General features: G+C 45.0%; 1 protein-coding gene across 1 annotated transcript; it reads right to left on the bottom strand.

Moving 5' to 3' along the window:
• Positions 1-7360: 7360 nt before the first annotated feature.
• Positions 7361-15197, bottom strand: LOC114640581. The gene is made up of 2 exons (XM_028789518.1): positions 14996-15197; positions 7361-8288 (listed from the first exon to the last, which is right to left on the bottom strand). The coding sequence occupies exon 2, from the start codon at positions 8263-8265 to the stop codon at positions 7375-7377; it is 891 nt and encodes a 296-aa protein (XP_028645351.1). The 5' UTR covers positions 8266-8288; positions 14996-15197; the 3' UTR covers positions 7361-7374.
• Positions 15198-15718: the final 521 nt, after the last annotated feature.

The following is a 15718-nucleotide window of genomic DNA, read 5'->3' as shown; positions in this document are numbered from 1 at the left end:
TGGAGAAGAAAATGGAGGGTAGAACTTGCAGGCAGAGAGAATGATTCGGGGTGGAGAAAGCAGAAGTGGGAGATTCAAGAAGGACGTGGAGGGAGCAGAGAAAAGTATAGAGCTAGCCATGTGGTGGGTTATTGGCTAGTTAGTCACGTTAAGTTTAGAGTAGATAAGAGACTACCCAAGTAAAAGACCTGAGCTTTAAATTATAATAGAAGCCTCCTTGTCATTAATTATCCCACTGGAGGGTCCAAGAAAGTCCCCATATACTGGCTATTTTTATGTCAACCTGACATAAACTAGAATCTTCAGAGAGGAGAAAGCCTCATTTGAGAAAATGCCTCCATAAGATCAGTCTGCTAATATGTCTGTAGGATGTTTTCATTAGTCATTGATACTGAAAGACTCAGCCCATTGTGGGTGGTGCCATCCCTGGTCTGGTGGTTCTGGATTCTACCAGAAAACAGACTGAGCAAAGCCATGAGGAACAAGCCAGTAAGCAGCACCCTTCCATGACCTCTGTATCTGCTCCTGTCTTCAGGTTCCTGCCTTATTTGAGTTCCTGCTCTGACTTCTCTCAGTGATGGACTGATGAATGTAAGCCAAACAAACCTTTCCCTCCCTGATTTGGTCATGAATCAGCAGCAGTGACATGACCAAGCAGGGACAGCCAAGGCCTCTGCTGAATAAGCAATAGAAACCCTAAGACAATACCCTACCCTCAGAGTGATTTCCTTTCTTCTTCCAGGTAGTTCCTGCTTTTGCTTTTTTATCACATACTAATTGGTTCTTGTGCCTCCAGATTGCCTGAGTCCTCTAGCGTTGGAAGGTGAGAGGAGACTGTCCGTAGACTGGCCAGTGTTGGTGAAGTGGAAACTTACGGTTTCTTAGGAAAGTCACTTATGTCAAAGGATGTTTTCCTGAAGCAGACACGGGTGAAAGGATGTGTGATGAAGGATTCTTCACTAACGACACCCACGTACTGGATCACCTGACATTGCATTACTGAGCTTTGTTTGTCATGACTCCATAGACAGAAATGTACCCAAAAAACGTACGATGGTGTTCTGGCAGCTTCATGCCGGTTCCTTGGACTCAGCGTGATTGGCAGAGTGATGTCAGCTGTTACAGACTCACGTGGAGTTTTGCTAAGACAGACTCTCGTGGTGAGGCAAGACCCGTGCGAGGACATGTGATGTTTGGAGGGGTATAAATAGGACTCAGTGGACAGTGACCAGAGGTAATGTTTCGTTGACCTCATGTCTTCGCTGATCTTCTCTTCATTGAGAGAGGCATGGCAAAGAACTTCTCTGGCATCCCTGCTGGTCCAGGTTGCTCCTGCTGACTCTTGCTGATTCAGCAGAGGCCTTGGCTGTCTCTGCTTGGTCACGTCACCGCTGTTGATTCATGTTTGCTATCCCGACACCACTGAACTGGACTGCTAGTATATTTGTAAAGTGTTTTCAAGTGGATTGAGCTGCCTCTGCTGATTTCTGTGAACTGAACTGCTGATTTCCTGACAACACAAATGGGATTTGCTCCAAAGAACAATTTCTAAACAGGTCCACTTCCCCCATATCCTCATAATCTTTCTTTTCCACTATCTCTGGTGGGTGGTGGGCTAGAAGGTGGGGTTAAAACATTTAAGAACCCATATTAAAAGTAAGGTTTTGAAAAAAATCTAAGCTACACATTTGAGTGTTGGGTCAGAAATTGATGATTATTTGTTCTTTCTAATAGAAGTCTATCAGAGTTCACCTATCAGAGTTGACTCTGGCGGGTGGTTCTTACTTCATCTCCACCCTCTCCTTCAGCAGTGCCCTCTATAGTATCCTCCAACCTTTTATCTGAGAGCCCCTCACTTTGAGGCAGAAAGCCTATCGCAGTCTTTTCCAATGTCCTCAAGACCAGACCCATCACATGGTCCTCTCATCCCATAAGAATACTCTGGTGGTACAGGAAAGATACCTCAGTGGTTAAGAGCACTGGCTATTCTTTCAGAGGGCCTGGGTTCAATTTCCAGCATCTACAGTACAACTTACAACCATCTGTAACTCCAGTCCTAGGGGGTCAAATGCCCTTTTCTGGTCTCCTGGTTACTGCACACACACAATGCATATACATGCATGCAGGCAAAACCCACATACAAAATAATAAAAATAATTCTTTTAAATAAAGAGTATTCTGGCTGCTTCTCCTCCAGCCTCATCAATGGAAGATTTGGCATTTTCTCTCCACCAGTGTAAATACATGTCATTGCTTGACTGCCAGACACACATTCCCAGCCATAGTTTTTGACCTTCTCAGAGGAAAAGAATAATACAAGTTTCTAAGTGTGGTTTGAATTTCTGAAACTTCTAAATGGCCTGAATTCACTCAGTATTCTCTTACAAAGATAAAAATGTCAACTTTTCCTCCTCACTTTTAGAGAGCTTCCAAGTTTGGTCTGACTTCAGCCAGTGTCTGCTCCCAAGCTAACCAGAGGTCAGCAAAGCTGCATGCATACGAGGTTTGAAACTTTTAGATAAGTCATGTTTTCTTCCTTGAATGACTTAATTTCTTAGGTCTATTTGCAAAGTACACCTTCTCTGAATATTTGCCCAACTTCCTACCTTTTCTGTCCCATTAACACCATATCATGTGGGAAAGGTGGGTTTTATGGGGAACTGGGTTAATTGCAAGTGACTTTAACCACCACTTCCCACTTCCTCCCTTCTCTTTCCTTCTGCATCTTACCCAAGCTTAAATGTGGAAGGATTTCATATCTCTCTCTCTCTCCCTCCCTCTCCGAACTCAGAAATCAGCATGCCTCTTGAGCGCTGGATGTGTATCACCATGCCTGACTCAGAACTTACACCATAAAATTGATCTTGGCTCACCTCACAACCTGTCATTCATGACATAAGCCGCCATTATAACTACCAAGGTAAAGGTCTTTCTGGCCCAAATTCATGTTATCCAGACTAAAACTATCTTAAAACTGAGGCTAGTCATACCTTTAATTCTAGCATTCAGGGGATAGAAGCAGTTGGTTATCTAGAAATTCAAGGCCATTGAGGTCCACATAGCAAATTTCCTACCAGCCAAGGGTTCATAGTGACACCTTGTCTCATAAAGAAACCAAAGTAAAATAAAACGAAATGAAAACAAAATTCTCTTACAGATGAGAAATTGCCAATAGTTTGCTCTCTGTAGATCATCTTGTAGGGAAGCCACACACAAATCATGTGTTATTGACTTAGAGAAGGAAGCCACACAAAACTCACGTGTTATTGATTTAGAGAAGAGATCCTAGGAGGTGGGCAAACGAGGAGGAGATGTATTTTCAGTAACATTATTGTCAAGTTTCTTAAATTTTATGCCATACAGTCCAAATTTGAAAAATATTAAGTTTAGATTTGAAGGTATAAAACTACTCACTGATGTTACAAGCGAAAGTTATCAGATCTAGGAGTTAAGTGTGATCACCCTTTTTACTTGACTTCCTGGACAGATTCGGGGAGGGGAGTGCGTTTTAAAAATATTATTTTTATTATTTTCAATTATTTTGATATTCTAATATAATTACATCATTTCCCCCTTCCCTTTTCTCCTTCCAAGCCAGCCCATAGACCCCTCTTTGCTCATTTTCAAATTCACATATAGTGTCACTTGTTTTCAGGTTGACTGAATTTGGATAACCATTTGGTGTGCTCTTCCTAGGGAAGACTATTTCTCTCAGGATTCCTTAGTTGCCTGTAGTTCTTTGTGTGGGGTTGAAGCCTCCCGGCTTTGCCTGTGCATGTTCGCATGTCAGTCAGATCTCCTGATTCAGCTGACGTGTAGACAGTCGTGTTGGTGAGATGAGACTTTACGGGTGTAGTTTCTGACATTCCCAGGAGATACAATCTCACAGGCAACTCCCTGTTCCTCTGACTCGCACAGTCTTTCTTCCTATTATTATTATGATTATTATTATGATTATTATTACTATTATTGTTTTATTATTATAATTATTATCACTATTGTTGTTTTTATTATTATAATTATCATTACTATTATTGTTTTTATTTAAATGGAATGATATCAGTTCTCCCCTCCCTTCCTCCAACCCTTCACAGTTAACCCTCCTTCAAATCCATCCCATGTTTCCCCCATTTCTTTGATTATTGTTGTTACATATTGTGGATGTTTGAATGGTAATGGTCCTCACAGGCTCATATATTTGAATGCTTGGTCATTAGGGAGTCTGTGACAGGAACAGAAGATGGTGTCAGCTCCTCTAGAGCTGCCTAATATGAGTGTTAGGAGCTGAACCTGTAAGGGTAAAAATTAAAACAGCTCAGCAGAGACCACAAACAACTTGGCAAAGACCGCAGGACAGCTTGCTGAGCTTTCTGAGAATAGCCATAATAAAAATATCAAGCCCCTCTAGGGACGAAGTGACCAGAAATGTAGAAACAACCAAAGACATATCTTGACCAGTCTAAACATGCCCAAGTGAGTAATGGGCCACCTGGTGTTTATCCCAGAAGGTCTGAGGCTTCATGGTCAAAAATAGTGGGCCATCCAACCTGTCAAAATGATTGTTTACGCAAAGTGCTGATGTTTGAAATATCCAATCATATGTAACCGCGCCAGAATTTCCCGCTTTTCCCTTCCCCCTTGTGCCTCCCCCAATAAAAGTTCTGAACTTCCTGGGGTCTTCACTGAAATTCTCCCCTGCATGGGATGAGTTTCGATCCAAGGGCCCTTGTTAGTAAACTGCCTTTTGCCAATTGCATCAAGCCAGTCTCTCGTGTCTCCTTGGGTGCACGCTGATCGGGACTTGAGATGGGGTCCTCTTTCTGGGTCCTTACAAACCCACGGCTCCTATGAAAAAGGTATATGTACTCTTAAACTGCTGAGCCATTTCTCCAGCCCTAATTCTCAAGGTGTTTTAATATGTCAATGCAAAGATCCTAGCTTTGTGGTGCAAGAGTTTGTAGAAAGGCACCTCTTTCCAGTTGGTAGTTCTCTTTCATCATAAGTACCTAAAGTCTACCAGACACTGCATTAAATACTGCTGAGTATTGCTAAGTACTACTGCCTTAGGCAAAGGAAGTAAGATCTAGAGCCTTCCCTTGAAGAAATGGTAAAGCTTTGTTCCTTAAGCTTGGGGTTGCAGGAAGAGGCAAACACCTAGAGAAGAGACAAGCAACGGAGGACTGGGGACATAGCAGGTATAAGGACTCCATCTCTCAAACTGATAGGAGAATATGGAGGAGGGAAGAGGAGAGCTTGAAACCATTGAAGAGTGTAGGCAGGACACAGAATTTCTAGAATCTGGTAATAAGGATGGCCTGAGGCCTGCAGAATGTGGTCTGAGTGATGGGTAAGAAAGAGGATCTCCTCTAAAGCCCGGTATCCACACCCAAAGTAAAGGAGTGCTCAGGTCTGGCTTTCTCAAGTAATTGGTTTGGCTCTTAAAAATGAAAAAGTTGGGTTGGCAAGATAGCTCAGCAGGTCAAGGATTCACCTTGAAAGCCTGACTACCACACAAAGAAACCTACATACGAGGAAGATAGAACCAAGTCTTAAAGGTTGTCCTCTGGCCTACACACACACACACACACACACACACACACACACACACACACACATGCACACACACAGAGATAGTTCTTGATTCTGGTTTCTTTGGAAAGTCAGTTGTGTCACATGGTGTTTTGCTGGAGCAAACACATGAAGGGTACACAGGTCAAAGGATGTTTTGCTAAAGCAAACATGTGAAAGGACTCATGATGTTAAGAAGGACCCAATGGACAATGGATGACGCTGGATGCTATTGGTACACCTCACCCTTGTTTATTGGTCATTGTTTGTCCTGACTCCATAGAGAGAAATACACTAAAAAAACCTTCTGGTGGTGTGCTAGAGGCTTCTTGCTGCTTTCGTGGACTCCAGCCGATTGGCAGAGTGATATCAGCTGATACAGACTCACGTGGAGTTCTGCTAAGAGAGATTCACATGCTGAGGCAAGACTCGTGGAGGACATGTGATGTTGGAGGAGTATAAATGGGACTCAAGACTGTAAGAGAGGCTTGCTTGTAGAGCTAGCTCTGCAAGGCTTCTTAATCTTTGCTGATCTTTGTTTCATTGAGAGAGACATGGCAAAGAAAACTTCTCCTGGTGTCCCTGGTGGTCCTGGTTCCTCCTGCTGACTCATCTGAGGCCTGGCTGTCTCTGCTAGGTCATGCCGCTGCTGCTGATTCATGTTTGCTATCCCGACACTACCATCTGGTAGTTCGTAAAGTGTTTGCAAATGGATCAAGCTGCCACTGATGATTCCTGTGAATTGAACTGCTGATTTCCTGACAATACAAATGGGATTTGCTCCAAAGAACAATTTCTAAACGGGTCCACTGCCCCTGTATCCTAATAACTTTTCTTTTCCACTACCTCTGGTGGGTAGTGGGCTAGAAGGGAGGTTAAAGCATTTAAGAACCCATATTAATAGTAGGATTTGAAAAAAATCTAAAACTATACATTCTTTTTAATTTTTTAAGATACATTACTCTATGCAAAAACGCTATGAGAATGGCAAGATTTAGAGCCTCCTAGGCTCATGTAATTTTTTTCTCAACCCCAGTTTGTCTCTTTTGTAAATCAAGAACAATTACAAAATTGTTATGAGGGTTTGATGTAGTGTAAATGGCTTGCATAGTGTGGGGAATGTAATGCCCAACAGTGCCTGCCATCTCTGATGTCATTATAATCTGTAAATAAAACTATGTGTAGTAAGAGGGGCCCATGGGTTGGGTCCTTCAATTCTCACTACCTAGTGAGGTAACTTCCAACACTGCCAAATCAGTAACACTAAGAACTACATTTCCCAGACTCCTTTGCTTTTAGGGTCTCATTGGCCAGTTAGGTTCCACCAATTATGGGCAAGTATGTGACATACTGAAGACGGAAGGAGATATAAGACATCTTGTTGCTGTTTCTCCTGACAAACAAAGTTGTCAAGATGTGAGCATCCAGTGCCTACAGCGACTTGGCCCATGTGACCTCCACAGTTCATGGCTGCTGGGTCTATCCTTGACACCAATCAGCGGGGTCCCTGACTTCCGTTTCCTCTAGCCTTTCTAGTGACTTCATTACCACGTGATTCCTGTATTCTGTCCTTTATGCTAGGCTGCAGTAGGGTAGGCCATCAGAAATGTTCATCTGGGTTTAGAGTTAAAGGCACTGGTTGGTCTTACTGAGGTACAGCAGAGAAGTCTGCAGCACTTTTGAAACCAAATCAAGGCAGCAGTTTTGAGTTTAACACAAGTCAAGTCCCCAGCCCTAGTTAACACACCCATTAAGCCTGGAGTTACTCTGAAGAGCTGAATTTTTGTTTAAGCCAGGCCCTTCTTTTTAAGCCAGCAGCTTCTTCCAACAGCACAGCCAAGGGTACAGTTTGCCCTGCAGGTCTCTGTTGCTGAGCCCATAGACCAGAGGGTTAAAAGACTGCGCAAAAGCGAAGATACCAAAAAGTGCCAGATTTAGAGCAAAGAAAAACACCCCACATCGCTTTCCCAAACCTACGAGTATCAGGGTGGGTATCACATGTAAGCTTATCTGCAGTAGATGAATGAGGACAGTTCTCCGGGCCTTGATATTTGACCTGTTAAAATGGCCAGCCCGCTTCCCTTCTCGGTATATCATACAGTAACTCACAAGAATGACAGATAAAAGAAAGGCAAGGGAAAACATGCCAATGACTCTGGCAGGCATACCATTCAAAATCACAGGGCAGAGCGGGGCAGACTGGAAAACAGAGGCTGGCGTAGGGTTAGTACCCTCTATGAGGAATAAGCCAACATTCTTGAGTATGACAGTGGTCCAAGTTCCAGCTAGAACCCTGTACTTAGCAGAATCCACAAAGGATGGAGACCTCAGTGGGTAACAAACAGCAAGGTAAGCATGGAGAACCATCAAGGTCAGAGTAAGGAGGATCCCTTCTCCCACACTTAGCTGCGCCCCAAATACCAGCCAGCACAGCAGGAGGGGGCTGTTGGCCAGCAAGGCCCGCATTCCTTGGAAGACAACCCCCAGGCCACAGTAGGAGGAGATACAGAGCAGGTGATGGCAGAGGAGGACCAGCCGCACCTCTTTCCTCAGCTGCAGACTCTGTGACACTATTGCAATAATGACAATGGTGATAGATGTGGCTATTGAGAAAGCCACCACGTATACAGAGGCCTTGACGGTTGCCTCTAGCCTCAGCCAGTCAGTTATGTTGCAATGCTCAGAAGAGGAGTTCATGGTCTTCAAGGCTGGCTTGGCTCCTGAAAGAGAGAAAGAGTGAAGTGGGTGACTCTGCCTGAAGCCCCTTGTGTGCTTTCCAGCTCGGATCTGTGTTTAGGCGCAAGGACTAGACAGTGCCTTCTGGAAGGGGAGAATGACTTCAGACAGCATCATGCAGATTCAAGGCAAGGGTTAAGATCAGGACTAGGGGGGAAGGTAAGCAACTTATTAGGCCAGGGTCTTTTCTCATTTGTAGGTCCCTAAAGACATGAGGAGGCTAACAGAGATGGGCTGCAGTCACGGGTGACATTTCCTGGGTGCTTTCTAGGAAGCAAACTATTCTCATAGTATTCCTCTCAGTTCCCCGGCGGGTGTTTCATGTCTCATAAAGTGGTTTTATCATGCAACTTTTCCAAATGAGAAAACAAAGCTTAGGAAAGCTAAAGGCTTGAGGGTCCCCCAGAGGCCCCTGTGCTTTAGGCTTAGTCCCCAGGATGGCCCTACTGGGAGACATGAAACCTGTGTGCTAGAGGCCTGGGGCTAGGGATGGAGCTTGGTTAACAGAGTGCTCACCTAGCATGTACAAAGTCCTAGGTTTGATCCCAGCACCGCACATGCATATGTGCTCACCATAGCCGGGAATATCCCACTGCAGAGCTACATTTTCTGAATTTGATCCTACTTGCCACCCTTCGTTTTGCCTAGAATCCCAGCCAGTCCTCCAGGTTTCCTCCATTCTACTCAGCAGGCCTCCCTGTACCTGCCTGGGATATCCCATGTGGGGCACATACCTGCTCCATTCCATGTGAGCCAGGCAGTCAGCCATGATCAGGGCTCTAGCCGAGTGTGTTCTAAGACTCCAGCCCAGTCACTGCACACTCCATAGAATGAAACTCTAAAGAACGGTCCTTCCGTGTCCTGCCCAAATGGATGCGGTAGCAGCTGCCCCTCTCCCCACCCCTAATCCAAAATAGCTTCTGGGAAACTACTGTTGGTGAGACCAAGTGGTGGCAGGTTTCTTCACTTGTCTGATACGTTTAGCACATGAATCAACACAGTGAACTGTTTTGTCATTGTTCCCAACCGGCCTTTACTGAGCACAGACACAGACAATGTCTAATCCTGAACAGTGCGGGGGACAGATGGTAAAACAGTCACCGGGCCAACAGAAACTTATTGTTCAACGGCTGATGCAGATTCCAGTTTAATCAAATAATGAGGCACCAAAGACACGGGTGTCGCTTTATTTATTTACTCAATCGGTAAGAAAACCAGGGGCAGCATGGGAAATCAAAGCAAGCTGCCCTGATTGGCTGCAGTCAGAGAATGCTCCTGGGCTTGAAGGGAGGCTTGAATCCAGCCTCTCCAGGGCTATGTCTAGAGGGAAGCAGGGTAGGAGTGTGGGCAAGGCAGGAAAAACAATTCAGATTCCATGCAAACTAAAACAGCCCGGACCAAGATAGAGTTACACCTACAACTTTCAGAAGATAATGTGCCATTTTGTAAGCAAGGAGACACACATGAGTAAAATCAAGAACAGTACACATCTGAAGTGGAGACCAGATGAGGCAGACAGGCAGCCCAGCAAAGTGGGGACGGGCTGTGTGGACACCACTACCAGAACAAGTGACTTAGCACACTTGATGCGATAGGAGTTAGAAATCTGCAGAAGAAAGGAAGGAAGGCTTTATTGCTCTTATTATGAGATCCCGGGAAGATCAGCCATTTCTCCCCGCCTTGATTTGCATGCCTTCTCTAAGGTACATTTGCATATCAAGAGCTCTGGCTGCCAGGCCCAAATAATCAGCTTCTTCTATTAACCTACTTAGCGGCAGTTCTTAGGGCTTTGTCCTTTTTCTGAAATTTTAAAACGAGGAACACCTGCTGCCTGCCAGCCCAAAGCTTCAGTGTTGAATAAGCCTCTGGAGCTAAAGGACTTGAGTGAATTCTTGCGGCTACAAATTCCCTGACAAAATCAGAACCAGCCACTCTTCTGCAAAAAAAAAAAAAGTCCCACCGAACATCTGGCCAGAGATGTCCGTCTGTCTAGACGATATAAAGAACTGAAAGACTGAACGTGTAGCTCAGTTGGTAGATTTGAGTCTGTCAGGTAGGCACAAAGTCCTGGGCTCCATCCCTGTGCTATATAAAACCCATGCAATATGTAATTGTAACCCCAGCACCTAGGAGATGGAGGCAGGAAGAACTTACGTTCAAGGTTGTCCTCAGCTATACAGCAAGTTGGAAGCCAACCTGGGTTACATAAAATTCTGTCTCCAAAAAAAAAAAAAAAAGTAACTATAGCTTCAAAAGGCCCGGAAGTCAGCATACTGCAGAGATCCCTGTGCCCCTGTGTTTATTGTGCCAAGATACAGCTAAGTTAAGGCACTGGATGGAGAGGGAGCATGGTTCCCTTTAAGGAGTGTCCTAGAGATGTGACTCAGAGCACCTGTCCTGGTACAGAGCAACCAGCACACTCAACCTAGGTGCCCATCAACTAAGGGACGGATAAAGAGACATACGCAACAGGACTCAGCAGCAGGGTACGCCGGGAATTGATGACACAGGTCCTTTCTTCCACAGATGGCGGCCACTGCCTTGTTCTCCTCATAGGCCCAGGGCATCGAGCTGAGAGGATTTCTCACCCCTCTGACCTCTGAGCAGACAGCTAGTCCCCATGGGATAGTGGGCTTCAGATGAAACCCAGGATAAAGACTAGATGGGAACGGAGGCTGGAGAGATGGCTCAGCAGTTAAGAGCACTGGCTGCTCTTCTGGAGGTTCTGAGTTCAATTCCCAGCAACCACATGGTGACTAACAACCGTCTGTAATGGGATCCAATGCCCTCTTCTGAAGACAGCTATGGTGTACTCATATACATAAAATAAATGAATTATTCTTCTTTAAAAATGAAAGACTAGACTGGGAAGCGGCTAAAAAGGGGCAATGACATGTACAAAACACCGTAGCAGATGATACCCCGCTGAAACACTGTAGCCAATGATACCCCACCAACTGTTTCCTGTGGGCAGCTTTAAGAAGCACTGAGATCCCTAATCCACATGACAAACCTACTATGCCAATACTGTCCTTGCTCACATTTAAAAAAAAAAAAAAGAAAGAGAGAGAGAGAGAGGAGGAGGAAGGAAGAAGGAAGAAAAGAAAAGCAGGCTGAGGGCAGCCAGGTCCTGGCAGTGATTCTAGGATTTGCAGGTAGAAGAGTGACCCTAGGACACCTGGTGCCCCAGGCCGCGGTGATGGCATTTAACAGATCTGAAGTCCGCTCCTCTCATCCTATCACTTCGTTTACCCAACAGACTACAGAGACTGAAACCAGTAAAACTCCAATCCCTCTGTCAGGAGAGCTATGAGGCGCTGATGTAAAGAGACTTGTTGTCTGACCGGGAGGGTAGCTTTCAACTCAGCCTCTTCTGGTTTCTGAGACCACATTAGGTTACTGTGATTTCTTTAGTTTTGGTTCTCTAGTTTGTTTGGTTTTTTCTTTTTGTTCTGGTTTTTCTCAACATGTCACTGTAGTTAATTATATGCCTAGAAAGAAAAACTGAGGGCCAGCAAGATGGTTTCATGCGTAAAGGTGCTTACTGACAAGTCTCATAATCTGAGTTCAAACCCAGACCCACACAGAAGAGGGAGAGAACAGGTTCCTGAAAGCTTCCCTTTGACCTCCATGTGTACATCACAGCACAAGCACGCACACACACACACACACACAGAGAGAGAGAGAGAGAGAGAGAGAGAGAGAGAGAGAGAGAGAGAGAAATATATGATAAATAAACATAATTTTTTTTAAAGCTGAATGTCTGAGCAGGTTTTGTACCTTGATTTCCTCCAAATTTCATATGTTGAGTCTCCCAGTGCCTCGTCCAAGCAGACTGGAGCCTTTGATTCTTTCAATAATAGATGACTAGGGCATGAAGAGAGTCCAGGGGTGCCCCCACTGACAGAAATAGTCATATGAAGAGATAGGAAGAAGGCAGGAGTCTGCAAGCCAAGGAGAGCAGACTCAGAGACACTAGCCTGAGACCTCTCCATCCAGCAGGAGACATGATGTGTGGGCTGGAGTGTTAGCAGCACCCAGTCTACACTTGTGAACAGAAGTTCAAGTGCGCTAATGCAGCTTCCATCTATTTCTAAAGAGTGGCTTCCCATGGTCAACTAGCCTTCCAGAACTCAGGCAGCCAAGAGGGCTCAGTGAGTAAGGGAGTTTGCCATCAAAGCCAGGAAGACCTGAGTTCAATCCCCAGGACCAACATGGAAAGAGAGGACTGAATCTTCCATGGTGTCTTTGACCTCCACATATGTACTATGGCTCACCCATGCACACTTACAGACAGTAAATAAATAAATGTATACTTCCTGGAGCCCACACATGGGGATTCCTGAAGGGGCAAGCACTGTGAACTCTAAGGGGACTTTCTTTAAGATCAATTGGACAGTGTCTGCCACCAAGATCAGGACCAGTATCTGACTCCTCACCAGTGAGGGAGAAGCCATGTGCAGAGGAGCTAGAACAGAAGTGATTCTCCTTGCTCAAATCTATTGAAGAAGGACAATGAGGAGAATGGATCCTTCTAGAATGATTCCTAAAGTCTTCTTCTGTAGTCAACATGTCCCTTTCCTTTAAGTATATCTCTCCTGTTCTACACTTTCTTCTTTGGTCTTGTCTTGCTTTGTTCTAGTTTGTTTTGTTTTGTTTTGTTTTTGAGACAGTGTTTGCTATACAGCCTGGGCTAGCTTTGAACTTGCATTGATCCTCCTACCACTGACTCTGGAGAGCTGGGGAATCCAAGCAAGTACTGCCACACAGAGCTTCTGTGGTATTTTGAAAATCACTCCTGGTACAATCACAGCACTCAGAGGCTGAGGCAGGGGGACAGAGGAGAGTTCAAGGCCAGCCTTAGGCATACAAGTGAGTCCTGGTTTGTAAAGAAAAAAATAAAATTCACCCCACCATGAAACTTCTGCCTCCTCTTGTCTTACAGGGAACAGGAGAGAGAGGGAGCTAGCACCAAATGTTAGCTGTGCTTGTTCACCATCTGGGGACTGCTCACAGAGGTAGCATGAGGTCCAGATGAAGCCTCAGGCATCCTTAGGGAAATGTGCTAATTTCAAAGAACAGAAGAATCACATTCCCTCACGTCTCCCCAGGCGCCTGCCTCTTCTCACAAACACCACCTTCCTTCTCCTTTTCTTCTGATCAGAATTTTGTTTGATCTATGATCCATCTTCTAGCTCCTCACCAGGTGTGTTATTCTAGAGGCACACTGCTTTAATGGACTGTCATCCTTTTCTGCATACTTCTGTCTAGAATACATCTCACATTCCAGGGGTCTGGGGAGATGGCTCAGTCAGTAAGACCTCACGAGTGTGAAATATGAGGTTGATCCCCAGAACCCAAATCAAAATGCCAGACATGGTGGTAAGCTTGTCATCTCTCAGCACTGGAGAAACTTAGCTTTGCTGAGAGAGGCACCCATAACCAATTTAAAAGGGAAGCTCAAGCCATGCATAACAGTCCACACCTATAATCCCAGCCCTCAGAGGTAGGGGATGAAAAGACTGGGCAGATGCAAGTGAGTTCTAGGCTAGATTGATTTTCATTGAGAGTTCCAGGCCAGCATGGGCTACACAGTGAGGTTCTATCTCAAAATAAATAGAGTATATATGGTGCAATTTCCACAATTATACAGTCTTTCAGGGGGTGGGAGAAAATGGAAAACGTCAAGGAAGAGAATTCCTGTTGGAGGGGCAGCACTGCGCTTGGTTGGTACAGTGTTTTGCCTACTGAGTGCAAAATCATGGGTTCAAATCCCAGCAGCATATAAAAACAGAGTAGCACAAGTCTGTAATCTCAGCAGTCTGATGATTGGGGGTTCAAGGTCATCCTCAGCTACCTAGTAAGTTCAAGGCCAACCTACATGAGCCTCTGTCTCAAATAAATAAAACAACAGAAAAGGGATGGTAGGGTGGCTCAGTAGGTAGAGGTGCTTGCCGCCATGCCCAACAGCCAGGCCCACTCAGTAAAAGGAGAGAACTGATTCACAAACACCATAGCACAGATAGATAAATATAACAATTACTTTTTAAAAATGTTTAAAGAAATCCCATAGAATGTGACCCTAGAAAAATACAGATTTATTTATCCAGCTCGCTAGCCTTCTGCTTATCAAGCATATGAATACTTTTGACTATTTTTTATTTTGGTTTGGTTTGGTTCAGTTTGTCAAGACAGGGTTTCTCTGTGTAGCCCTGGCTGTCCTGGAACTCACTCCGTAGACCAGGCTGGCTTTGAACTCAGAGACATGCCTGCCTTTGCCTCCCAAGTGCTGGGATTAAAAGCGTGCACCACCACTGCCCGGCACTTTTGGCTATTTTAGATGCTACAACATCCAACAAGGCTGGCAAGATCTTCACTTTGATGGGATTCCACTTGGGGGTGGTGGATAGATAGGTTAACAGGAAACATAAAATGAGCCTTTGTCTTTTGCCTCATTTCTTCCCCAACATGGATTCTTCCCCTGACACCAGTGTGCCTTAACTTTTCAGCTTGGAGTAGTCCAATCCTTTTGGTAAGTACAACTTTCAAAATGACACTAAAATGTCAGTTCATCTCAACAAGATGACTCCAGAAGGGTCTGGTCAACTCTGAAAATCTTAGGGCTGAGACTCAGCTTCACATAGAGATCAAAATGAGACTTCCAGTGCTGGTCAGACAGGAGGCACCTTACCTTACTGACAGAGATCCTTTCTACCGACCCAACACTAATGAGTGCTTTTTCCTGGAAGAGGTATTGGAAACGGTGGCAAATCCTAGGAAGAATTCCTGATGGCGATGGTAATGGCCAGTGCCTCACAGCTGGAGCCAAGTTCCCTGCGCCATCAGACCCAGGAGCCACTGCCACAGGTCTGCAGCCAGTGTCACACAGGCATCTGAGAAAGCAAAGAGCACTCAGCACCTTCTGTCCAAGGAAGTGGAGGACCAAGCCACTCCTTCACTTCTGCATTTGTATCCCTCTGATGATGCACGTGGCCTCTGTGTCCACACTCCGTGGTGTATAAAGAAGACTAAGAAAGGTGTATCTGGAGAAAGCAGAAATGACTTCCCCACACTAGTACAGGGGAAATACAACAGGGATGTTGTAACAGGGGCAAAAGAAAGGCAGTTCTGAGCTTCTATAAGGCCTGGCCAGTACTTCCCGTTTGCCAACACCTCTACTTGAAACCCACAAGCATCTGTTACCAGAGGCACAGCCTTTCTCTTTGAAATTGTTCGAGTAACATGCTGCTGCCCAAAAAAATATATAAAATATAGACGATAAGCATTTTTTTTTTAAAGAAAAGGATTTCCCCCAGAGTCCCATTTGACAATAAGCACTGAGGGTAAGTGACATAACATCCTGTGCGCTCTCTCTCTCTCTCTCTCTCTCTCTCTCTCTCTCTCTCTCTCTCTC

Source organism: Grammomys surdaster, unplaced genomic scaffold (genome assembly GCF_004785775.1).
Source record: "Grammomys surdaster isolate TR1022 unplaced genomic scaffold, NIH_TR_1.0 125846, whole genome shotgun sequence".
Classification (NCBI taxonomy): Eukaryota; Metazoa; Chordata; class Mammalia; order Rodentia; family Muridae; genus Grammomys; species Grammomys surdaster.
This window is presented reverse-complemented; position numbering and strand designations above follow the sequence as displayed.

Coding starts and splice junctions, on each gene's coding strand:
- LOC114640581 (XM_028789518.1), bottom strand. CDS start 8,265: ATGAACTCCTCTTCTGAGCATTGCAACATAACTGACTGGCTGAGGCTA.